At 47.8% G+C, this 26,761-nt stretch overlaps 1 protein-coding gene across 1 annotated transcript in view; it reads right to left on the bottom strand.

Annotated features, from left to right (window-relative positions):
* Nucleotides 1–22,324: 22,324 nt before the first annotated feature.
* SP4 (Sp4 transcription factor) overlaps nt 22,325–26,761 on the bottom strand; it is a 44,570-nt gene continuing 40,133 nt past the window's right edge. Inside the window, exon 6 of the mRNA XM_030550732.1 lies at nt 22,325–25,802. Within this exon, the coding sequence (XP_030406592.1) occupies nt 25,555–25,802 (248 nt within the window). The 3' untranslated portion in view covers nt 22,325–25,554. The remainder of the gene's footprint in view (nt 25,803–26,761) is intronic.

The following is a 26,761-nucleotide window of genomic DNA, read 5'->3' as shown; positions in this document are numbered from 1 at the left end:
AGGGACAGGTGATAGTCTAAAGTAGCAGGCATGTTGACTGATTCTGGAGATGACAGGTTCTGTTACATCCAGGCAGAAAAACTACTCCATTTCGCTAAACAGAATTTTCTAGAGTCTTTTCTTCTTTGAGTGAGAACAGATTGAACTGCCTCCGAACCTGAATGCCCTATGTTCTGATGTGCATCTAAATACCAGGCCATGAGGTATAGATGGTTTGTATTGGGATGTTTGATCTTGCCATTCTCCTCAGTTAACAGGTCCAGGAAGGGATGAATGCTAATGAGAGACATGTTGACATTTGTAAGAGGTCCAGAAGCAAGAATTGTGTGGGTCACTTGGGTGCAATGAGAATGAGACAGTTTTTGGGTTACTCAGGACTGTAAGTCAACTTGTTCTCTCCCCACCCCTTCAGTCTCCAGCATGAGGGAGTCTTGCTTGTGCTTAACTGGGTATCAGCTCCCTGACACCACCAGCCCACTAGCCCCCCAAGTACTCTCCTCTGGACTATGCCAGCCCTTCTTTGACTTGCAGATTAACAGTCGGTGCACCTCAGTCCCAAAGTCCCTTGGAAGCATTCCCCCTGTAGTGTTCATTCCCTTATTCACTGAACTTTCACAGTAGTAGGAAATCTGCTGTACCCAAAGGAACAATATGCACACCAGCTTGTGTGATTCAACTCAGCATCAGCATCTCTCTTCATATCACATGACTTAGATATATTTACAATGCAAATCAGAATAAGTTTGTTATCAAGATTCAAGTGATAGTGAATAAGAGCATTAAAAACAAATGCTTACATTTAAAACAAAGTTATAATACACTTTCTGGAGACTAAACTCAACTAACAGGCTAACCTCCTATCTAAAGGAGTTAATGTCACCCCCAAAGTCCACTGCAGTGTTTCAACCAAGATTGGCTGAGATCCTGTTTTAACGAATGTAAACACACTCCCCGTTTACTTCCCAAGTGCAGGATGAGGAAGTGTCATCTTTGCCTTCTACTTACACTCTCCAAAGTTCATTGTCTGTACTCACACAGGATAACTATCTATGTTTTATTTTTTCTGTGGCTTACTTCCCTGTTGACTTTGTATGTAAATAGTATCCATTGTATTAGCATACAATGCTTAATTTACATTCTGATAGTCCCAGGTGAAGAGACAGCTCTGACATAAAAATCATTTTTTTCACTTCTGCTGGTGACTCATCTCTATACAGACTTTAAGAACATATTTTCAGAAGATACACATAACATTACATAGCATTTGCGCTTACATTTCACATTAATAACCTGTGACACTCTTGCTTTTATTTAAGACCTCACATGATGTTCTTTGATGAACAAGAATGTACATACCAGAATCAGGATGTTATCCTGTAACTCCTTTGCCAGTTAGCATTAAGGGGTTCTTGAATCACAATTGACATAAGCTTTGTTGTAACAAGTATTCTGCAGAACCTTTGGTATGGGAGCAAAGGCATAACTCAGTTTATCTGTCCAGGATAACAGGGTGGCATCGTCCATTGAAGGGGAGGTCTGCTCATATACCTGCCTGTGATGTTTTCAGGGTTGATGTATAAATGCTCGGGGAATGGAGGGTCATCCTGAGGTCCTTTAATAAGTGTAACTACTCATCAGTCTTTTCACTGAAGAGATTGGACTTATCAAAGGGCAAGTCCTTGATAGTATTCTGGAGTTCCTTGGGGAACACTGAAAAATGAAGTCATAATTCATGTCATGTGACTATGGCTATAGCTCTAGATGCATTATCTGCTGGGTTTATTGCTGCATCGAGTGAAGTCTTAGCCATCAGCTTGCCATCATCAGTGAAGGCTTGGAATTGGGCCCTCTCCTCTAGGGGAAGTTTGTCCGTGTACTCCACAAATTTACAGTAATTAGTGAAATATTTTGCTAACAGAGCTTGGTACTTAGCAATTCTGAACTGGAAGCTGATCAATGAAAATACCTCCCTCCCAAGATCAAGATGTTTGGATCCCTTGTCTGTTGGGGCTGCCTTTGGGTGCTACAGTCTGCTTCTCTCTGTGGCTGCCTGCACCACTAATGTATTGGGCATGGGTGAGTAACCAGAAACTTTACCCGGTACAAAATATTGCCTGTGAGACCATTTCAGGGTGTGGGGCAGGATGATGGGGTATGGCTAGGAGGGTCACCTGATTAGGATCAGAGGATTGTAAGACAAGCAGGATCCTATGCTATGTGTTATGGACCTTCTCTGGAGTTCAGTCACCAATTTCTGCCACAGCTCTGGGTATTATCTGTGATCAAATGAGGATAGTGATTATGGAGTAACTGCATCATCGGGGAGGGAGAGACATACCCACTGGAACCGCCAGTACTGTTAGATCTGGCTCAATTTTTTCCTTTGCCTTCTCCAATGGAGCCAGTTAGTGTTGGCTACAAGGAAAGGGTCATTGTGATTCATGCACAGATCCGGGGCTGCCTAGCATAGAGAGGCCATGAACTCCACTATGGCCAGTATAAGGAGTTGATCGGTTGCAGAGGGCCCCAAGGCACTGGGTACTGTTGGTCTCTTGGGTAGTCATATCTGTTATGACAGCTCCAGATATCCTGGAGCCTTCACATGGGCTGTCTTCCCTGTGAGGTGAAGGTTCATCTAGAACATCAGACTTGGACGATGGTGGATTCATGTTCTACCAGAGGTGCGGATGGTACAGGCAGATACCTGCTCTGACTTGTGCAAGGGCTGGGGACAATTTTGTTCCCCTCAATATGGCTTCTTCTTATGATTTAGAGATGTCCCTGAGGAGGACTGGACCCATAAACAGAGGAGGAGGGTAGGGTACAAAGAGAAATATCCTCCAGAGAGGTAAAGGTTTAAGTACATACCTGAGTGCAAGGGGCCCAGGGTGTCAATGGATCCAGTACTTCAAGGGCAATGGTGGGCAACCTGAGGCCCATCAGAGTAATCTGCTGGTGGGCCATGAGACAGTTTGTTTACATTGACCATCCACAGGCATGGTCACCTGCAGCTCCCAGTGGCTGCAGTTCACCATTCCCGGCCAATGGGAGCTGTGGGAATTGGTGCAATCTGCAGAGACGTGCTGGACACCGCTTTCTGCAGCTCCCATTGGCTGGGAAGGGCGAACCGTGGCTACTGGGCCGTGCATGTGGATGGTCAATGTAAACAAACTGTCTCGTGGCCCGCTGGTAATTATCCTGATGGGGTGCAGGTTGCCCACCACTGCTCTACAGGCATGGTGGTTAGCAGATCCTTCTCGAAGCAGGATGGTACCATTGAAGAGAAGTCCAGTGTGGAGCTCCCAGTTGGCACTGGTAGATGCTTATCCTTTGACCTAAAAAATTGAGCCAGTTCCAGTACCAATGGATCCAATCCTTCCTTCTTTTAGCCTTATCCTCTTGGTCAGGTTTATGTGGATCTAAGTCTTCAGGACCCCCATGTGAGGACCTGGATGGAGTTCAAGGGAGATGCTGCACTTGGCAGTGAGGGAATGGAGAATAGCAAAGGCAGCACTGGTTTTTATTGCTGATGGAGAAGGAATAGAAGCAGAAGACAGTTGTTAAACCCTGGAACTCTGGGCACAATCCTTCTGTTGAGGAGAAAGTCGGGGTCCCTGAGGTGAGGAAGAAATTGGTCTATACTAACTATAACAGAAAAACACTAAAAACAGTAAAATACCAACAACTATTTACAGACAAGAAGACTATGAAGCAGCTTTGGAAGCAGAGGATTCTGACTCAGGACGTGCAATAGCAGAGACATCAGTCCGCATGCACCTTGCCTTATACTTTCAGTATGTAGCACAAGGAGAGTAACTGTGTAGATGAAGACCAACAGACATATCTGCTCAAAATCTCTGGTTTCAGGTGCACATGGTGTGCACAACTTCACACCAACAGATCACCAACTTTTAGAAAATCTATGCCCTATTTTAAAATGTAACCCTAACTGTGCTACCAAATGCTTCCATAATACATGAGGATAGACTGCTGTCCCCATCCATCTCAAACGGCCTACTCAGATAAAGAACTGGTTCAAAGAGAAATCCTTGGGAAGTGCTATTTCCTGTGGGCAGTGTGACAAAGTTCCTCCTCTACCTTGGTGGGTCCTACGCTTATTGGCAGATTTGCTCACCTCAGTGATCTTCGCCCGCCCTCCCCTGCTGGATGCCAATAGGACCTCAGTGATCTTCCCCACAGTCTGGGTCAACTCCTCTTGTGTCTAATCAGAAGTTGAGAAGTTTCAGGGGGAAGCCGGGCCCACCCTTTACTCTGAGTTCCAGCCCAGGGCCCTGTGGATCGCAGCTGTCTATAGTGCCTCCTGTACCAGCTGCATGACAGCTACAACTCCCTGGGCTACTTCCCCATGGCCTCCTCCAAACACCTTCTTTATCCTCACCACAGGACCTTCCTCCTGGTGTCTGATAACACTTGTACTCCTTAGTCCTCCAGCAGCACTCACACTCCTTACACCTCTTGCTCCCCACACCCACACCTGACTGGAGTGAGCTCCTTTTTAAACCCAGGTGCCTTGATTAGAACACCTGCAGCCAATCAAGGCAGGCTAATCAGCCTGTCTGCCTTAATTGGTTCTAGCAGGTTCCTGATTGCTCTAGTGCAGCCCCTGCTCTGGTCCCTCAGAGAACAGAAGCCTGCTTCTCCTGGGGCCAGTACTGGCTCTTCCTTCTATCGCTCTGCTGTAGAGGAAGGAGGGAGAGGGCTGCTGCTGTTCCTGCTGGGCGCTGGGCCCTCGCTGCTGCTGTTTCTGCTGCTGTTCCTGCTCCTGCTGCTTCCCTGGCTGGGCTAGACACCTCCACCTACCCCTCTCTCTGCTGTTTGCTGGCTGGCTGGTGGTCCCCCCGCCCACCTCAGTTACTGCTGTTATTCCACCTACAGCCCCTTGGGGGGGGCTGCTGGCATGCTTCCCAGAGAAGAGGGGAATAAGGGACCCCAGCTCTTGTTGCTGAGACCACCATCCTCTGAGCGGGGTCCCTCCTGCCTGGACGCCAGACCACCACCGCCTGGAGCTGCTGGGCCTACTGTGGCTGTTGCTGGGGAGCTGTTGGTGCCCGGAGGAGGAGAGGAAGGAGAAGAGGACCACCCGCTGCTGGAGACAGTATGAAGACCACTGTGGAGGGGGCTTTTCTGGACTGAGTCTTTTTCAAACTGTGCTCTTGTGGTGGGGGTTTGGACTGTGTCCGCTGGGGCACCGGGGGTGTGGCGTGGAGCCTGTCCCCAGTCCATCCGTGTCCCCCTTCGCCCCCACCACCATCGTTGCCCCCTCCACCACCCCCGCTGGCTGTTTTCCTTCTGCTTTGGACTCCTGCCTCTGGGACTGAGCTGCTCGCCTGGCTCACCACGCCCACTTCCACCATTTGGGCCTGCAGCAGCAGCAGCCAACCATTGACTTTTTGGCACAAGTGCCTGTGGGTGCACCACCTCCCCCCTCTTCCTGGACTGACCCCCTCCCCTCTGCCACTTTTGTCCACCCCACCTTTTTCCCTCTGCTGCCTGATAGTTCTGCCCCGGCCCTGTAGCTGTCCCCGTGGTCCCTCTACCCCAATCTCAGCTCGCCCTTTCCCCCCACCCTGTGCTCCCCTAGCCCTGATCGGTTCCCCCCCATGCGCCCACGCCCCCTCTCAGGCGCTTGTGCCCTTCCCCATTTGGTTTCCCCTTGTTCACTGCACTCCCCCCTCTGCCGTTGCCCCCCCGCTCCCCTAGTGCAACTGGAGGAGCCGGAACCCCCCTCTGCGTTGGTGCCCTGCAACAATCCCACCCTCAGTCCTTGGTTGCTCCCTACGCCCCTTTAGCCTTCCCCTTCTGGCGCCCTCCTCCCCTGCCTGCAGCCTAGCGGGGAAGAGTGGCCGCCTCCTCTCCTTCCCCTCCCCTCGCTGTTTGTCCCCCTCCCCGCTCTCGTTATGGCGGGGGAGACCCCTCGCGATGCTCCCACTACCCCTCCTCCACCTGCCCCCGTGTCCACTGCCCAAGCCTCTACCTCGACCGCCGCCGCCGATCCACCTACCACCGCCCCTGCTGGGACACCGGCGGCGGCGAGTACTGGGGAGACCTCCGTTGCTGCCACTTCTCTCGCCCCTTCTGATTCGGGGGGAGCCCCCCCAGCCGGTGGGAAGGGTCGGGGTGGGAAGAAGGGTAAAGGCCCCGCTAGAAAGGCCAGGCCCTCCATGGCGGAGACTGCCCCCGCTGCCGCAGCCCCACTACCAGCTGCGGCATCCCTCCCCGCTATTCCCTCCACCAGCTCTGCAGATGTCCCTCCCTCGGCCCCCAGGGCGTACGCCCAGGTGGCGGCAGCCCCCCCGCCTGCCGCTGCTCCTCCGCCCGCTGCTTCCGCCAACATCTACAGCGGCCAGGGCCCCTTTCCCACTTTGACCAGGAAGCACGGCGTCCGTTGCCTCCTGGTGCCCGCCTCGCCCCACGTGGAGACCTACGTGCGGGCATTGGCCAGGGTAGTGGGGCCCACGGCCATCGTGGCGGCCTCCAAAATGTACGGGAAGGTGATCTTCTTCCTGGCATCGGAGGCTGCCGCCCAGGAGGCGGTAGAGACGGGCCTGGCGGTGGGGGGCGTGTTCGTCCCCCTGGAGCCGTTAGAAGACCTGGGGGTCCGCTTGATCTTGACCTCCGTCCCTCCCTTCCTGCCCAATGCCGCCCTGCTGCCCGCCCTTTCTGCCCTGGGACGCCCCGTCTCTGTCATCAGCCCTCTCCCCTTGGGCTGCAAGGACTCCGCCCTCCGTCATGTTCTCTCGTTCCGCCGGCAAGTGCAGCTTCAACTGCCGCCGGCGGCGCGTGGCGGAGAGGCGCTCGAGGGGTCCTTTCTGGTCCCTTACCAGGGAGCCCACTACCGGGTGCATTATTCAACGGGGGAGGCCCGGTGCTACCTCTGCCGGGCGATGGGGCACGTCCGGAGGGACTGTCCCTTGGCCCAGCACGGAGGAGCGTCCGGGACCCCCGAGCCCCGGCAAGGCGCCGGCCCTGTCATCGCTGGTCCCCCTAGCTGCCCGGCACCCGAAACTGCCCCTCCTCCTCCTTCTCGGTCCACCTCTGTGGAGGAGGGTGTGGCGGGGCTACCGCCGGCCGTGGGAGAGGGCTCGTCCCAGGGGGAATCCTCCCCGGTTTCTGCTGTCCCACCACTGCCTCCTCGAGTCCCTGAGCCATTGCCCTTGCCCCCCGAGCCGACCCCTGTTAGCCAGCCCCCGGATGATGCCATGGAGGGCTGGTCCTTAGTGCAGGGGAAGCGGGGCAAGCGGAAGGCTCGAGTTTCTTTACATACTTCGGATTCGGAGGCCCCTCGGAAGAGCAGGAAGGGGGGCGCCGATGTCGAGTCTTCCGCCTTGTCCCCTGATGACTCCCAGTTTGTGGTGCCGGCTGGGGATGCCGTGGCAGCACCAGAGGGTGACACCGCCCCTCCTCCGGGGTCCCTTCCCGTGGATGCCCCCGAGGGAGCCTCTCTCTCCCCCTTCCCACTTGACGCCTCTGAGAGTGCCGCGGTGGGTATCGCCTCGGGTGCTGGCGGGGAGGGCCCTGGGGTAGTGGACTGTGATCTCCCTCCCATCTACGCAGAAATCGAGGCCCTGGGTTTGACCCCGGTCACGCAGGGGGAGGACGACCCTCTGCCGGCAGGCCTCGTTCTGGGCGACCTCACTACATCCCCCCTGTCCCTGGGTTCCCTTCCCCTACCCGCTGTTTCTGCTCCCACCTCTGAGGGTCCCCTGGAATCTTCCCTCGACTCGGCTGCGGGTGGCACTCTGTTGGCAGCTGCCGAGCCCCTTGGGGCGACGGCCAGTGCCCCGCTGCCGAGACCCGCTTCCCAGGAGGTGTCCCTCTTGGGTGTGGAGGACCCGCCCTCCTTCCTCAGCGGGGACCCCATTGACCACCATCTCTCTCTGGGTGCCGAGGCTGCCGCACGTGCCACAGTGGCTGAGCCCGGCATCGTTAGGGGTCCCCTGCCCACTTCCCAGATCCTTGAGCCTGGCCAGGAGGAGCCACCTTCTGGCGTCTCACCTATGAGGGCTCCGGATCCTGCCTCTACCTCCTTCCCGGATTCTCTCCCTGATCCCCGCCCTACTCCTGTTGGCTCTGTCCTTGTCCCCACCACTTCCTGTGATGCCAGTGCCGCCCCTGGCAATCCTTCCCAGGGAGCGAGTTCACTAGTTCTTTCCTGTCCCGACCCCCCAGGGGCTGCTGTTCCCCTTCCACCGCCCCTTCTTGATTCTGGGAGCGGGGCGGGTCGTGTGCCGTCGGTCCATCTGCTGCCACGTTGGGGATCTGCCCCCTGCCTACCCGCCTCAGTGGGCCACGGGGCTGTGACGGGGGCCCCACTGGGGGCCAGTCATCGATCAGTGACCCCACCCCCCCCATGCGCTGAGGGAGGAGCTGCGGGAGTTCCTCGAGGACGTCCGTGGCTCCCGGAACAAAGTCCATCTTGCGCTCCAGCGGTGGGGGGATTTCCATCAGGTCCTCCGGGCCACGAGGGCCCTCATGGGGGAGGGTAAGAGGACCGGGAAGCAGACCGCCACGGCCTACCGGCGGGTCCGTGTCTTCCGTGACTCCTTACTCACCTTCGGGGCTGGTCACGGATTGCTGCGTGGCCTGCCGGAGGCCGTGGGCGTGTCTGCCAGCGAGGATCACCCCCAGCCCTCCTCATGGCGCCGATCATCCTTGCCACGTTAAACACCCGAGGCTGTAGGATGGGTCTCCGCAGGAGCCAGGTGCTCTCCTTCCTCCGGGAGGGGGGGTACTCTGTGGTTTTCCTGCAGGAGACCCATACGGATCCTGCCGCTGAAGCTAGCTGGCGGCTGGAGTGGGGGGACGGGGCCTACTTTAGCCACTTCTCTGTCTGCGCGGCTGGAGTGGCGACCCTGTTCTCCCCCGACCTACGGCCCGAGGTGCTAGGGGTCGCCGAGGCTGTGCCGGGTCGCCTGCTGCACCTCCGGGTCCGTGTGGAGGGGCTTGTGGTTAATCTCGTCAACGTTTACGCCCCGACATCGGCCCCGGAGAGGCTACATTTTTATCAGCAGGCGTCCGCCTTCCTTGGCTCCCTGGATCCTCGTGAGTGCCTGGTCCTGGGAGGGGATTTTAACACCACCCTCGAGGAACGGGACCGAGCAGTGCCCGGCAGCTGCGGACGTCCTCCGGGAGATTGTCGACCGCCACTCCCTGGTGGACGTCTGGCGCGACCACCACCCAGACGACGTCTCGACGTTCACCTTCGTCCGGGTGGAGGCCCATCGGTCGTGCCACTCCCGGCTGGACCGTATTTACCTGTCACGTTTCCACCTTTCACGGGCCCACTCCTCCAGCGTTCGGCCGGCCCCCTTTTCGGATCACCACCTTGCCACCGTGACGGCCTCTCTCTGCGCGGAGAGGCCGGGGCCGGCCTATTGGCACTTTAATAATAGTTTGCTGGAGGATGCGGGCTTTGTGGCGTCCTTCCGGGAGTTCTGGCTGGCCTGGCGAGGGCAGAGGCACGCCTTTTCCTCGGCGCGGCGGTGGTGGGATCTGGGGAAGGTGCGCGCCCGGCTCTTCTGCCGTGACTACACTCGGGGTGCCAGCCGACGGAGGGATGCAGCGATAGGGCAGTTGGAGCGGGAGGTCTTGGAGCTGGAGAGGCGTCTGGCCGTCAACCCCGAGGATCCATCCCTCTGTGGAGCGTGCCGGGAGAAGCGGGAGGAGCTCCGGGCCCTCGAAGACCATCGGGCCCGGGGTGCTTTTGTTCGATCCCGCATCCACCTCCTTCGGGAGATGGATCGCGGCTCCCGCTTCTTCTACGCCCTGGAGAAAAGGAGGGGGGCCAAGAAGCATGTCACCTGCCTCCTGGCGGAGGACGGCACCCCCCTCACGGATCCGGCGGAGATGTGCCAGAGGGCCAGGGCCTTCTACGCCACTCTTTTCTCCCCAGATCCAACCGATCCTAACGCTTGCAGAGTGCTCTGGGACGGGCTCCCGACGGTCAGCACGGGCGACCGGGACCGGCTAGAGCTGCCTCTCACTCTGGCCGAGTTCTCGGAGGCCCTCCGTCACATGCCCACCAATAAATCTCCGGGCTTGGACGGGCTGACCGTGGAGTTCTACCGCGTGTTCTGGGACGTCCTCGGCCCAGACTTGGTCACCGTCTGGGCCGAGGCTTTGCAGAGCGGGGTCCTCCCTCTCTCATGCAGGCGAGCTGTGCTGGCCTTATTGCCGAAGAGGGGGGACCTCCGCGACTTACGGAATTGGCGTCCCGTCTCGCTCCTCAGCACGGACTACAAAATTGTTGCGAAGGCCATCTCGATGCGGCTAGGGTCCGTGCTGGCGGACGTGGTCCATCCAGACCAGACCTACACCGTCCCGGGCCGCACCATCTTTGATAACTTGTATCTGGTCCGGGACCTTCTGGAATTGGGGTGTAGGGATGGTCTGTCGTTCGCCCTCTTGTCCCTGGATCAGGAGAAGGCGTTCGACCGGATGGATCACGGGTATCTCCTGGGCACTCTGCGAGCGTTCGGCTTCGGACCCCTGTTTGTGGGTTTTCTCCAGGTGCTGTACGCTTCTGCGGAGTGTCTGGTCAGGCTCAACTGGACCCTGACCGAGCCGGTCAGCTTCGGGCGGGGAGTGCGGCAGGGGTGCCCCCTCTCGGGCCAGCTGTACACTCTGGCGATCGAGCCCTTCCTCTGTCTCCTCCGCAAGAGGTTGACGGGGTTGGTGCTTCGGGAGCCGGGGCTGCGGCTGGTCCTGTCGGCATACGCTGACAATGTGCTCCTCGTGGTCCAGGACCCGGGCGACTTGGCGCGGGTGGAGGCTTGCCAGGCGGTGTACTTGGCGACCTCCTCCGCCCAGGTCAACTGGGTCAAGAGCTCTGGCCTGGTGGTCGGGGACGGGTGGCAGGCGAGCTCCCTCCCACCTGCGCTTCAGGCCATCAGGTGGAGCGCGGGTCCGCTGCTCTATCTCGGCGTTTACCTTTCTGCCACGCATCCGTCTCCGCCGGAGAACTGGCAGGATTTGCAGGGCAGGGTGACGGAGCGGATCCGGAAATGGACAGGACTACTCCGGTGCCTCTCCCTTCGGGGGAGGGTACTGGTGCTTAATCAACTGGTCCTGTCCATGCTCTGGTACCGACTCAACACCCTGGTCCCGGCCCCGGGTTTCCTGGCCAACCTCCGGACGGTGATTCTGGAGTTCTTTTGGCAAGGGACGCACTGGGTCTCTGCAGGGGTCCTCCACCTGCCCCTGGAGGAGGGGGGGCAGGGCCTGAAGTGCTTACGCGCTCAGGTCCATGTCTTCCGCCTCCAGGCCCTACAGAGGCTCCTGTTTGGTGCGGGTAGTCCGGCGTGGAGAGTATTGGCGCACGCCTTCCTCCGCCGCTTCCGAGGGCTCCGATACGACCGGCAGCTCTTTTACCTCCATCCAAGAGGTCTTCCGCGAGACCTCTCCGGGCTGCCGGTCTTCTACCAAGACCTCCTCCGGACCTGGAAGCTCTTTTCAACGACCAGGTCCGTGGCGGCCACCGTGGGGGTTGACCTCCTCGCGGAGCCCCTGCTCCACAATCCCCAGCTTCGTGTGCAGGTGGCGGAGTCCCCCACGGTGTGCCAGAGGTTGGTCTCGGCGGGAGTCACCAGCGTCGGAGACCTCCTGGACTACGACCGGGGAGACTGGCTGGATCCCCTGACGCTCGCTCAGCGCATGGGGCTCTTCAGACCTCGTACTCCCCAGCACGTACTTCAGGAGGTGAAGGCCGCTTTACTGCCCGCTGCTCGGGCTTACCTCGACCGGGTCCTGCGAGAGGGCACGCCCCGCCCACCCTCCACCCCAGGCCCCGTGGACATTTTTATCGGGCCCCTGCCCCGTGGACCCAATCGGCCCCCTCACCCTTTCACTGCCAGCCGGCTGCATGATCTGCAGCCGGTTTTGTTCCAGACCGTGCCACGGAAACATCTGTACTCGCTCGTGCTCCATACCCTTCACTACCTCACCCTCGCGTCCTGCCCCGATACCAAGTGGCGGGACCTCCTGTCGCCTCTCGAGGGTGAGGAGCCTCGGTGGGCCAGCTTGTACTCTGCCCTGGTCCCGAGGCCCGCTGGGGATATCGGTTGGCGGCTCCTTCACGGAGCCGTGAGCACGGGCGTGTACTTGGCGCGGTTCACGTCTGTCCCTAGCACCTGCCCTTTCTGTGGTGAGAAGGAGACCTTGGCGCACGTTTATTTGGAATGCTCCAGGTTGCAGCCCCTGTTCTGGCTCCTCCTGAATATTTTCCTGCGTTTTTCATTGCACTTTTTTCCCTTCATCTTTTTATCTACATGCTCCCCATCCGTGGCCCCACAAAGTCGCGGGATCTCCTTCTCAACCTCCTTTTGGCCCTGGCCAAACTGGCCATCTACAACACCAGGGAGAGGAGGTTGGCCGACGGGGTTTCCTGCGACTGTAGGGCCTATTTCCGTTCCTCCGTCTGTTCGTGCATCCGGGCAGAGTTCCTCTGGGCGGCATCCACTGGCTCCCTTGACGCCTTCGAGGAGCAGTGGGCTTTGTCTGGGGTTCTCTGCTCAGTGTCCCCATCAGGTTCCCTTCGTTTAGCCCTATGACCTCACTCCCCCGTAATTACTTGGTGTCCCAGACCTGTGGGTCCTCCCCTTAGGCTGGGGAGAGGTCTTTTAGAAGTGGGCGGGCTTTGCCCGCCCACCACCACTGGATGCCAATAGGACCAGACTCCTGTACCCCACTGGCCTGGGTCTGTCACAGCAGCTTACAGAAGGAACTACCTTTGGAGTAGCTTTTAGTGGGGGACACACATTTAGCAGAGCACAGTGCCAGGGGATGAGAGCCTGAGAGTGGGGAGGTGGACTTGGTATTATTTTCCTGAAGTGGGGAGCTAGAGCCCCATTACCTACACAAACTGGGCTGTTTCACAGGGTGAACTTTTCTGCTAACTGGCCATTTTAGCGAGCTTTTCAGACATTTTAAAATCCTATTGGGGCTGGCAGGCTGCCTTGTGTAAATCCTGGTTGAGTAGTTCAGGCCAGGCTGCAGTGGAAGGGAGAAGACTCTAGAGAGACTGCTCTTGAAATATTACTCAAGCTGGTGTTGATGCGATCTTGTAGACTGCCAAAATTACATGGTACCCAGGGGTCTCAATTTGGTCCCAAAGGGGTTCCCTTCTACGGGAAATTCAAAGGCTACCACATCAATCAGGAGAAGAGGATAAGTACAGTGTTCTAAGTTAGAGAAGAGACAGCTGTTGTACTCATTACTGGAGGCAATTAATTGAGACTGTGGTTCAGTGCTAGTGACTTTTCAAAAAATTAAGTATATTCACAAGCTAAACTCGAAACCTGTTAACTATGGAACATATCTTCAAAATTAACATCTACACAAGGCAGTGAGGCATACAAGTTCCTTGATCCAGAGTCATCTGTGGATAGGTATATTTGAATCTGGGTAAAAACAATACAAAACACTTCAGCATGCCAATGGAGTTACTTAAGAGAGCAATTCCTGTTGAGCAATAAGAACTAGCTGATGGATGTTCTTAGATATCACAGCCACTTAAAGCCCTCTGTGAACAGCCTGGGAAGCCTGGACTTTAGTGTTCTTGGAGGACAAATATGTTTTTCCCATTATTTGAGAACTCGGGGGGGGAAAAACGAAAATCCTCACAACACTTCTTGTGATGGCAAATCATTTCCATTGTGTCACAGACATATGGAGCCACATCCTCAGCTATGTTAATGGACCCACCTGAAGGGTGACTTTAGGCCACCTTTACATCCCTTGATTGTGGGACCAACTCAGCTCAATTTAGAGCAATCCTTACAGTGTATGGGACAGCTGGTCTGCTTTAAATTGCATCCTGCTGCAATGGCCCCCAAGGAGCTATTCCAGCAGCCAAGAATTGCTGTAGCTCAGCAGTGCTCTAGACCAAGGGTTCTCACAACCAAGTTTTTGGTAGCCTCGGAGTGCAGCCACCAACTCCTAAAACACTTCATTAACTTTTTTTTTTTTGGGGGGGGGAATAAATATGCACATATACATGTCCAAAACATTGTAATTTATTTATGTTGAGGTTTTTTTTGCAGCCTCAATAATATTAATAATAATAATGTACAGTTGTCTCTATTCTTTACTGGACCTAAACAGAATAGAAACACAAATAAGGTGCTTTGCACATTCTTGTCTTTTTTGTTGTTGTTATTTCTATTACTTTTTGGTTGCCTGTTTTTTTTAAGACTTGCTAGTTGGTAAGTCTGCTGCTGTGAAAAGTGATATTAACAAACATACAATTACTTTTCACAGCAAACTTACTAGCTAGTTGGGAGGCTGTGAAGAGTGATATTAACAAACATACAAATATCCATTTTCACAGTAGCCTTATTCCACAAGCTAGGGAACAAATTGAACCCTGGATGAGGAGGTGGATAGGGAGACAGTGGGGGCCAGTGGTGATGGGGGGCATGGGGGGGCAGGGAAGCAGCAGGGGCCAGAGGCAATGCAGGGCAGTGGTAAGCCAACGGCTGGCATCCATGACTGGGATTTAGGTCTGGAGTCTGAAGCCCCATGACCAGAGCCTGCCGCCTGCCACACCAAGGCTGAAGTCTGAGCCTCACCACTCCCAGGAAGGTGGGGAACTCACTGGTTGCCTGCTCATCCAGAATTTGTGGCCCCAGAGGGGGGCAGGGTCCAACTTTGGCTGGTGGCCAAGGTAGGGGCCACTGCTTGTGTCCATTCTGCCCCCTCCCAGTTATTGTCTAGGAGGATGTGGCCGCAAGAAAAGCCCCTGGTGGCTGCATGCAACCATGGTGGCTGCATTTGAGATACACTGCTCTAGACACATCTCATTTTCCTCAGGAAACTCCTAACATACCCCTCTCTCATGAGACAACAGGGGCGGGGCAAAATGATATAGGGCCTATTATGCCACCTGATGATTCCCCTTAATCTAATGGAATTCCTAGGTTTGTTAGAAAGGTGCAAAGTAGGTGGGGTGTGGGACCAGGAGATATGGAGCTGATCCATGGTCATTAAAGAAAAATTCTAATACTGTATTTTGCCACTTAACTGGATATAAAATGTTATGTTACTAGCCTACCTGCACAGTATCTATTTCACAAAAGTATATCAATGTATATACTGTATGTACAATGCATTATTTTTATTACTATTGTATCTAAGCTTGTATAAGAAATTCCATTTTGAATTACATTTTACATTTGACAAAAAGTAGATGACAGGCCACATTTTAAGGCACATACATAAAGGGGACAGAATGAAAGTTTGAATATTTATCCTTAGTCTTCTAATTGGTTTAAGTTTTGTGTTACATTTTCTGATACTACACTACAGTGATGAATGCAAAGTGGAAGATTTTTCTCTTCTCAACAGTTTAAGAAAATTTAAAACATCCAGCAGCAGTAAATGTCTAAAAACAAGAATCCTGTGCCCCTGTAAAATGTCTTTTTAAAAATACTTTGTAATACAGACTTGGTAATAGGTTACATGAAACTATAGATCTTAATTAAAAATCTGTTAGACTTTGGCTACAGTTGAAAGCTTTGTGTAATATTAGTTATCATTCCACTCAAATGGAAGCTAATGAGACTTGAAATTAAACATCTCATCAAACATGTAGATACAATGAAGCTCATGGATTCTAGGTCTGTATTAGAGGAGAAGGATGGATGTCTTAAATCAAGACTAGGACTCAGGAATTTAGATTCTGTTCCTATCCAGGGTGGATAAAAATCAATGATTTAAAAAAAATAAAAATCAGATTTTTTACATTTAAATCGGATTTTTTTGATAAAATGCTTTTTGAGGAAAAAACCTATCTAAAGATAGTTTTAATTAAGATACATTATAGCTCAAAGATATCATCATGGAATAGGGAATATAAATTCTAATTCTATAGTATGAGACAATAGATTCATGTAATGTTTAAGAAAAATTTTCTAAATGACTTCCAATAGTTCATGGACTAGGGACTCAATCTTATGGGGTCCCAGGGGCTTCTGTATAGATTATTTAGGTTAATCTTTCTGTCTACCCTATGGGACTCAGTGCTCAGTCTAGCAGACACCATCAGAGATGTTTAGTTTTGCAGTTCTCAAACTGTGGATTTGTGTCTCCAGAGATAACATGCTTGTTAACAGCAAAAATGTTTTTAAATAAATAAATAATCTATAGAGGTGAGAAATAACAGCTCTCAACCCTATTGTCCCTCTGCAAATTGTGAACACAGAGTCAATCTCTTACCTCTCTCTAAAAGTGTAGTTTCAAAAAGTTCAATGAATAGAAGATTGTTGGAGGAAGCCTAGATATGGACAAGGAGAAGAAGTCTGGAGATAAATGTGAGAAGGGAGGGACAGGCAGTAGAAACAAAAGTGAAACTAAGCAGCATATTCCACAAGTCTTGAGGTCTTTCTGAGGCCTGGGCTACACTAGCGGGGGGAGATTCGAACTAAGATACGCAACTTCAGCTATGCAGAAGTATCTTAGGCCTGGTCTACACTATGCGTTTAAACCAATTTTAGCAGCGTTAAACCGATTTAACGCTGTACCCGTCCACACAATGAGGCCCTTTATATCGATATAAAGGGCTCTTTAAATCTGTTTCTTTACTCCTCCCCAACGAGCGGAGTAGTGCTAAAATCGGTATTACCATATCGGATTAGGGTTAGTGTGGCTGCAAATCGACGGTATTGGCCTCTGTACGGTATCCCACAGTGCACCATTGTGACCGCTCTGGACAGCAATCCAAACTTGGATGCAGTGGCCAGGTAGACAGGAAAAGCCCCGTGAACTTTTGATTTTCATTTCCTGTTCGCCCAGCGTGGAGCTCTGATCAGCACGGGTGGCGATGCAGTCCCAAATCCAAAAAGAACTCCAGCATGGACCGTACGGGAGATACTGGATCTGATCGCTGTATGGGGACACAAATCTGTTCTATCACAGCTCCGTTACAGAAGAGGAAATGCCAAAGCATTTGAAAAAAATCTCCAGGCTATGATACAGAGTCCACAGCACAGTGCTGTGTGACAAGCACTACGGAAAGCCAAAGAATGAAATGGACGCTCATGGACGGAGGGGGTACTGAGGACTCCAGCTATCCCACAGTCCCCAGCAGTCTCCGAAAAGCATTTGCATTCTTGGCAGAGCTCCCAATGCCTGCAGAGTCAAACACATTGTCCGGGGTGGTTCAGAGAATAGCTCGTCAATGTACCCCCTCCTCCCCATGAAAGAAAAGGGAAAAAAAATCATTTCTTGACTTTTTTCAATGTCACCCTATGTCTACTGAATGCTGCTGGTAGACGCGATGCTGTGGCAGTGAAGAGCAGTATCCGCTCCCCTCCCCTCCCCGGTGGCAGACGGTACAATATGACTGCTATCTGTCATCATCACCAGCCCGTGAGTGCTCCTGGCTGGCCTCAGGTGAGGCTGGCCAGGGTTGCCTGGGTGAAAATAGGAATGATTCCTGGTCATTCTCAGTAGATGGGACAGAACGGCTGGTAACCGTCCTCATCATAGCAACTAGGGGCTGAGCTCCATCAGCCCCCTCCCTTTCGTGTGTAAAGAAAAGATTCTGTACTGCCTGGACAATCATAGCAGCTGGAGGCTTCCTCCTCCTCATTTTATCTCAGTAACAAGTCAGTGTTTCTTATTCCTGCATTCTTTATTACTTCATCACACAAATGGGGGGGACACTGCCACTGTAGCCCAGGAAGGTTTGGGGAGGAGGGAAGCAACGGGTGGGGTTGTTGCAGGGACACCCCCTAGAATGGCATGCAGCTCATCATTTCTGTGGGATCTGACACGGAGCGGCTGTGGTCTTTGGTTCTCTGATACACTGGTTCTCTAGTACACTTGCCCCATATTCTAGGCAGGACTGACTCTATTTTTAGATACCATAAAGGAGGGATTGACTCGGGGAGTCATTCCCATTTTTGTCTTTGTGCCCGCGGCCGACCTCAGCTAGGGGTACCCATGACAGCAGCAGACGTTACAGAGCGACTGATAACCATCTCTGCTGCCATGCAAAGGCAAATGAATACTGCTCTGTAGCTCTGCAGTATCGCCTCTGTCAGCGGCATCCAGTACACATACAGTGTCAGTAAAAAAAAGCTGAACGGGCTCCATGGTTGCCGTGCTATGGCGTCTGCCAGGGCAATCCAGGGAAAAAGGGCGCGAAATGATTGTCTGCCGTTGCTTTCCCAGAGGAAGGAATGACTGATGACATTTACCCAGAACCACCCGTGACAATGATTTTTGCCCCATCAGGCACTGGGATCTCAACCCAGAATTCCAAGGGACGGGGGAGACTGCGGGAACTATGGGATAGCTACGGAATAGCTACCCACAGTGCAACGCTCCAGAAATTGTCGCTAGCCTTGGACCATGGATGCACACCACCGAATTAATGTGCTTAGTGTGGTCGCGTGCACTCGACTTTATACAATCTGTTTTACAAAACCGGTTTATGTAAAATTGGGATAATCCCGTAGTGTAGACATACCCTCAGTTCGACTTACCTGGCTGTCCTCACGGCGGCGAGTTGACTGCTGTGGCTCCCCCATCGACTCCGCTTACTCCTCCTGCCGAGGTGGAGTACGGGCATCGATTAGCAGATCGATTTATCGCATCCAGATGAGACGCAATAAATCGATCCCTGACACATCGAAAACTACCTGCTGATATGATGGGTAGTATAGACATACCCCAAGTGTACCTTTAATTGATTTGAGATCTACCATACCATTCTCTCACTAGAAGGGAAAATCTATAATGACAGCAGGCCATAAAAGAAACCCAGTTTGGGAATATTTTAATGAAGTTCCTTTACCTCTGGGTAAGACAGGTCTGCATGCAAAATGCAAACAGTGCAACAAAGAAATGCAAGGCCTGCTTGCCCGAATGAAACAACATCATGAGAAGTGTTCCTTCTCAGGAGGAAGCTGCGTTGAATCTGATGAAAGGAACATGTCTGACATGCAGGATCTTCAGTTTGGTAAACTTTTTTATTTCATACTTCTTTCTTAGACTGCCTGTCTTCCCTTCTGGACTACTCTTGAATTCTCATGTTTGAGCAAGAAATATAGTTATTCTATGGTACTATCATTTTAGATGCAGTTGTGATAAAAAATAGATAGCTGAAATAGGCAGATCTTGCTTTTACAATTTCACCTTTAAAGTGGTACTGAGTGTCAGTGAACACATTGAGAAATACTAAATGAGCAGTATGGTAATAATAACTGCATTGACCTATTTTGTTTAGGAGAATCCATCCTCAACATACAGGATTCTGAAGACTATCCACCTTCAAGATCACCATTATTTTCTATAGTTTTAGAGTTATCTGCCAATGATAGCGTTTCAGTCCATCATGTGTCACATAGCCACAGTATATCGTCTGTAGCAAAAAGAAAAAAAAATCTCCATCATCCAGAAAATAACCATAGATAAGTTTGTGATAAGAACCAACAGATTACAAAAAGAGGTACCTGATGAAAAAAATGGCTGCATTTGTTTATGCAACAAACTCTCCTTTCCATATGATTGAGAACCCACACTTCATTAACATGGTTCAGTCATTAGACCAGGATACAGTCCACCCAATAGAGCAGAGGTCGCAGGAAAATTGCTGGATAAAGTGTATGAAAGAGAAATTGAGCAGTACGCAAAAGGTCTAGAGGGTGAAATTGTTAACCTTCGTCTTGATGGGTGGAGTGATGTCCACAATGATCCTGTTGTAAGTGCTTGTGTGACAACAGAACGAAATGTCTTCCTTACAGAAACAATTGATACATCAGGAAATGCACACACAGCAGAATACTTATAAGAAGTAGCACTAGATGTTGTAACAAACTAAAAAAACAAAATCAAATGTCTAGTCCGCAGCTTGGTCACAGACAATGCTACAAATGTATCCAAGATGAGAAGAAATTTAAGACAGTGAAGACAGTCCCAAGCTAATAACATGCAGTTGCAGTGCTCATTTGATGCACCTCCTAGCCAACAACTTCAGTGTTCCAGAAATAAAGGCTAATGTTGAAATTGCAAAATATTTCTGTAACCACCACTTTGCAGCAGCTGCTCTGAAAAAAGTGGGAGGAACCAAACTAACTCTCTCACGGGATGTGCAATAGAACTCAGTAGTGGACTGTTTTGAACACTATATCAAGAACTGGCCTAATCTGATGACAGTTTGCAAACAAAATCGTGAAAAAATAGATGGCACTGTCACAGTCAAAGTTCTCAACATTGGGCTTAAGAGAAATGTTGAACACATGCTGAGTACCCTGAAGCCTATTTCTGTAGCCTTGAACAAAATGCAGGAAAATAGCAATTTTATTGCTGATGCTGTTGAAATTTGGAAGGAACTGAGTCAGAGCTTAAAACGAGAAATATACAGTGACTTAGTTAAATTACAAGCATTAAAAAAACAAATGGGACAAACACTATCTCCAGCTAATTTTCTTGCAAATATTCTCAATACTGGGTACCGGGATCAAACCTTAACTGCTGAAGAAGAGAAGTTGGCTATGACATGGACATCCAGCAGTCATCCCTCCATAATGCCAACTATAATAAACTTCAGAGTTTAGGGTGAACCATTCAAGAAATATATGTTTGCTGATATTTTAAAGAAAGTCACACCAGTGAACTTGTGGAAGTCACTTAAACACTTGGATTCAGAGACTGTTGAAGCGATAATCTCACTTTTAACAACAGTAACTTCTTTGGCCAGTGTAGAAAGAATATTTTCTTACTTTGGACTAATTCATTCCAAACTGAGAAATCATTTGGGACCTGAAAAAACAAGAAAGCTTGTTTTTCTTTTCCAGATTATGAACAAACAGGAAAATGAAAGTGAAGATGACTGAATTAGCTGCGGAAGCCAAGATTTTAAGTTTCTCATGTTGACCTGGCTGACATACTCGATTTAATTTTTTTTAAATATTTCATTTAACTATTTTAGCTAAAAACAATTTTAACAAAAACAAACATGATTTTAAAAAACTTGAATGTTTAACTAAATTAAAAAATTCATGTTTGTATTGTTAAAATATTATATGTTTGCTGCTGAAGAAAAAAATCCAGAATACATAATGTTGTTTTAGTTAAATAAAACAATGTAAATGTCTGTCTGGTGATGTTCTCCTTTAAATACAGCATAACAAGAAAATCCTTCAAATATTAATGATTAACCTGTTGAATTGGAGATAGTTGAATGAGATAGTCCAATGACTTCATAAATATCTGCTTCGATTACCTTTGGTAAATGAAATAATCATTCATTTTCTGCTATAGCTGTAAAACTAATCTGAAAAGTTTTCAAAATAAATCACTTAAAAAATGTATAATGTGTACCTTCTAAAATGAAACCTACATCTATCTCTGAGTTGTGAAGAATATGTATTAAGGTTATAACAACCAATACGAATGCACTTTTATGTAGAAATCCATGATTAAATCGAGTCTTCCTGACTCTGATTTGTCATGATTAAATCAAATCCACCCTGTTCCCATATATGCCAGATTTTGTGTGAAACACTGAGCAAGTCAATCAATTTTTTTGTACCTGTTTCTTCATCGGTAAAGTGGGCATAATACTATGTATGTCCATCACAGGAATTCTGGAAGATTTCAATATAAAATGCTTTAAGTTTTACGGGTAGAAGGCATTACGAAAGTGCAAAATATTGTTACTTTGTTTTCCAGCAGCACAAATCCACCTATGTCACTGAAACAAAGTAAAATCTAGCATAATTTTTGGACAACTCAAGTGAGTACCTTCATCCTTCTTATGGAAAAAGTACATTTGTTTTATTCATTTCTAATCTGAAACACAATTGAGACATTTTGGTTTTACCATCTGTCGTCTCTTTTTAAAAAATTGCAATTCTCACATTTTTTTCTTAGTTTCTTCTATTTCTCATCTTAGTTAAATGTTTCCTTCAGTCACCTCTTGTAATGTTCTTTAATAAAAATGAATGTGTTCAGGCATAACTATAACTTCCATTCCAACGAGTTGAACAAGCATGACAAAATTCACACTGAGTGGGAATCTGCTTTTTTAATTCCCTGCTGGGAGTCTGCCAGCTGGGGAACGCAGACCAGCAAGTGTAGGTCTTAATTACACGCATCCCGAGGCTGCTGCCAATGCTTCTCCATTGAGGAGCATTTGCTTTCCACTGTTCTTCTTGATGAGCAGATCATTCAAACATAATTTATTACTGCTTCATATTATAAGTAATGAAATGAAGAAACATTTTTAACTCAAGGGAATTTTAATAGGTTACTTGCAAAACTGTTATTGCAGGCAACAACTTGTACATAATTTTAGTTCTAAATCTATTTCCCCCCCCCCCCCCCAAAAAAAATCAGCAATACAAAAATGTCAAATTAATGCCTTAGAGGCTTTGCTGGCAGAATTCAGTTCTAACTTCTAGAATGTGGGAAATCTGGTTTTATTTCTGTCTTTTTTTTTTTTTTTTTTTTTAATTTTTCTATTTTTTTAGAAAACAATTTACAAGTGAAATATTACTACAAAACTTTTTTATAAGGAATTTTTGCAAAACATTTACATTTTTACCATCAACTATTTCTCTGTTTCAAAATCATTATGTAGATTTAATACCCTATGCTGCACATCAATTTATGCGGGATGACAATTCAGTGACATGCATTAAAAAACACCACAAGGCATTAAAATGAAGACTTAAACACAAATATTGTTGCAATAAAAGTTATAAAATTGAAAAATAGGACCTAAACATCATGCTTACCTAAGTTTGACAAATTAACTTTTTCTCCTAAATTACACACTTTTATTACTGCTCTCGTGAAAGAGTGTGATAAATAATGACTTAACACCAAGTTCTAACGTAATCGGCAACACATACACAAAACTAACCAAAGAATGTATATTGTAAGAAAAAAACTGTTCTAACACTGGAGTTCTACCATGATAAATACACTTTGCACTGATAATTACAATAAAGCAAAATTTTATAACAGTGGCAAAGGGAATGAACAGTGAAATGCCATTAAACAAGATACTACTGCACATCTGTGCCCTATTACTTACAACAGCTATATCCCACTAAGTCAAATAAAGGACATTGAAATTTACGATCCTTCTAAGACAGAAAAGTGGACTCAGAATGGTATGCAGAACAGACTGTTAAAATGTTTCTAATTCCAGCGGTAAAATGTGCACCTGCTAACATAAGTGAATGTACTTTAGATACTACGAAGTCAACCGGATTTAGATTTTGATACCTTTGTAATAGGGACTCACTGTTAGATTAAAAATGACTTCAGTTTCTTATCTGCATACATAAGTATGCATGAAAAAATATGAAATGGCTGTGCAGAATGCTCATACCTTCAGTTTATAAAAACTGTTAACTTCTAAGAAACATGATTATAACATTAGGAAAGTTTTTCTTTGCATAAAGGAATTTATAGCACTGATTGTGAAGCGTAATGATAAAATATATTTGATGTTTCAGTTCTTATATAACATTAACAATTAGCACTACCTAATGTTCATTTGTATTAAATGTAGTAATCTAATTGATTCTGATGTCTTAAATCCTGATACATCAGCTGAGAGCACTTTAAATAAAATATATAAAAGAATGTACAAAACCCAACTAAAATTTAAAGACTTTGTTACAAGTCTACAAAAGCTTTAAGAAACTTGAAATCTATAACCACAGTGTAAAATTGTTTTTCCTTTAATCTCAAAGCTTTTAATGTAAACTGAAAGTACAAAAGACCTTCAGCTTTATATTTTGCTACAAAGGGCTGGCCTAAAGTGTACACAGTGTAAACAATGATTGGTATTTCTTTCTTCAAAAATACATGAAACATCACAAGATTGATAAAGTATTCATATGAGAAGTATGTTTTCTGACGGAATGCACAAGATCTCTGTTATGTGTCTCATACAAACATTTCCCAAATAAACTGTTCATCTTTAACCTGCAGGAAAAAGAGTAATCCTTCTTGCACTGTACTCCCTTTTATATCACAAAAATATTTTGATGTATAAATTTAAAAAAATGGACTGTCATGAGATACCAAATGGCTAAATTTGTAAAACATTCCATTTACACCTATGGGAAATAATTCAAAATCCTGAGTGTGAAATATTTGGCCATCTTTCCTCCATGTATGCACTGGAGTTTTTACATAAAAATGCTCAGTTGTTTTATTTCTCCAACAATTATGTTCTATTAAGTTAATAGATATTGGAAATATAATCAAACCTTTTAAATCAATTGCTGTATGATAAAAAGATACCTATATTCCTTTTTGCCCCAGTCTCTCTTGTGGCTGGAGGCTCAAAATTATTGATCATATAAGAAAATGGGTGGTGGATATTCCTTACCAGCCTATGCACTTACAATTGGAAAGAAAATAAGATGATTAATCTTTAGAGGAAGAGAAAGAATAAAAATACATTAATTTACAATTACCTTTTTTGTTGTTAAAATGTCATAATTTGTCTTTTCTTTGGCTGTTTAGTCAAAGTATAAAGAATTCTTCACCTTCACCATAATATAATAATTTATATATACAGGACAGAACTGGAGAATGAGTTACAACACTCATTAAACAATTCAGTTGTCCAATCAATATCCAAGTATTCCCATAAAATTTAAATATTCAAAAGTATGAGTTTTGTGACTCAAGTTAACAAATGGATTCCTGATATCTTAAAATGTAATGAACTGGAATATCAAAACTTAAACACACAAATTTCCATATTTTATTATTAGCCTACATAAAGATATTAATTCTGTAAAATCTTATGTTAATATATTTCTGTAGTTTAATTTTTTCTAATGTATACATTAAATCTAAATATCTCTTAATTCTCCAAAGAAAGAGAGAAATCTGAGTTCAGTGATTGTCATTTATACCCACTACTATAATGTAGTGGTCAAAATTATCTGAGCTGCACCTCAGATCTGCTTTGCAGCATGTAAATTCAACTGCTATTTGAATAATGTCTAAACTTGAGAAAAGACGGCCAAAATCAACTTACAGATTCCACAGAACTGAGCAAAGAAATAATTACCACTCAATTCTTATGCATTTTTGTTGTGCCTTATGGGAAAAGAAGTTCCCTTGAAAATATTACAGATTCAGATTATAAACAAAGTATCTCCAAATGACAACACTCCTAACCAAGATCCACCCTGTCATATTGATATTGTCTGATTTTACAAACACAACAACACACAAATGCTAAAAGAGAGGGGAAATTTGCATTTAAAACAATTATATAATATAGAGCCACATAACTAAAAAAGTACAGTATGGAAGCAGTATTCCCCCAACTGTTTATCCAGTATGTCAATTTGCGCTGTTTGTATTTTTGAAAATTTGTCTTGTTGCACCAGTGTACACTTCTCATGCTGACCCTCCAACTTGGAATACTTACAGAAGTCAAGACTGAAAACATGATTTCCTGCTCTGTAATCCACTTTACCAGCCCACTTCCATATCATGAAAGGTATGTAAACTTAAGTGCAGCACTAGGTGTCCGTATAAATGATCCTTTCAGAATTCTTCCATGTTTGTTGAAACATTAGGGGTTGCTGGGTTTGAATCTTGAGAAATGGCTGCAACTGTGACAATTCTTGGAGAGCCAAGAACCTCAGTAACTGAAGAGTCCAGTTCTCCTGAAGTAACAATAGCAAGGGCTGTTCCACCACCTTTCTTGTTCTGATGAGTTTTGACATGTTTGGAGAGATGGTCACTCCGCATAAACCTCTTAGAGCATTCGGGGCACTCAAATCTTTTTTCACCTAATTTAAAATAAAAACAAAAATGTCAGTGAAATAGATATTTGAAGGTATTTAACTTTTTTCAGTCATTCAAACAAGCCTTCCGCCCTCCATTCAAAAACATTTTAAAAGTGTTTGGATGTATCTAAAATTGCAAAATAGATACAACCTTATTTTCTCTAAATGTCTGATTTCCAGATCCATTGAATCTCTTCCCTTTTAAAATGCTTTCAGCAGCTATGCTTGCAGCCTATATTTCCTCTGCTGTGATTATTCCGTGCAGGGTCTGAATTTTAGCTTCTCAATAAGAATTCTCTTTCATAAACTTAGAACCTAGCAGTGGATGGAAGAAGAACATGACTAAAATACTAGATAAAAACTGCTGAAAGGGGACCCAGGTAGCTTCCATACTGTCCCCTAAAGATTGAGGACAGCCATCCCTCTGAAGAGATTCAGGGGTTCCTTTGGAGTGCTGGATGGCCAATTAGGATGGTGCTGGCCTGCAGATCTCCTTTCCACGGGATCTTCTGAGCCAGATGTTGGTGAAGTAAGGAAATCTGTGACTTCCACAACCTCTGTGACAGACTTGCCGCCTTATCCATGGTGCTCCAAGGGCTGGTTGACCACCGAGGCAGGTTTATAAACATAAAAGGAGGGTGATTTGGAAAGGTCCATGATGCTAGGCTCTTTTGGAATTCAGTTGGATTTACCTAAATGAATCAAAGACAGTTTGCTGCCAGGATCACTACAGGCATTAATGGTGTAGAGATTGCTCCAGTTATACTTGGAGAGCTGCCTTATCCTCTGCTGCTGTGGTTAATGATGCCATATAGCAGGGGTGGCTAAAGAGAAGGTTACTTACTATAACTGGAGGTTCTTTGAGATGTGTGGTCTTTATCTAGATTCCAATCGTAATGTGCATATGGCGCCATGCGCCAGAACTGTTCACAGTCGTGTCCATTGATCTGTGTGTGCATCAT

This window comes from Gopherus evgoodei, chromosome 2 (genome assembly GCF_007399415.2).
Source record: "Gopherus evgoodei ecotype Sinaloan lineage chromosome 2, rGopEvg1_v1.p, whole genome shotgun sequence".
Classification (NCBI taxonomy): domain Eukaryota; kingdom Metazoa; phylum Chordata; order Testudines; family Testudinidae; genus Gopherus; species Gopherus evgoodei.
Note: the sequence above shows the minus strand (reverse complement) of the source record. Positions and strands in the feature narration are given on the sequence as shown.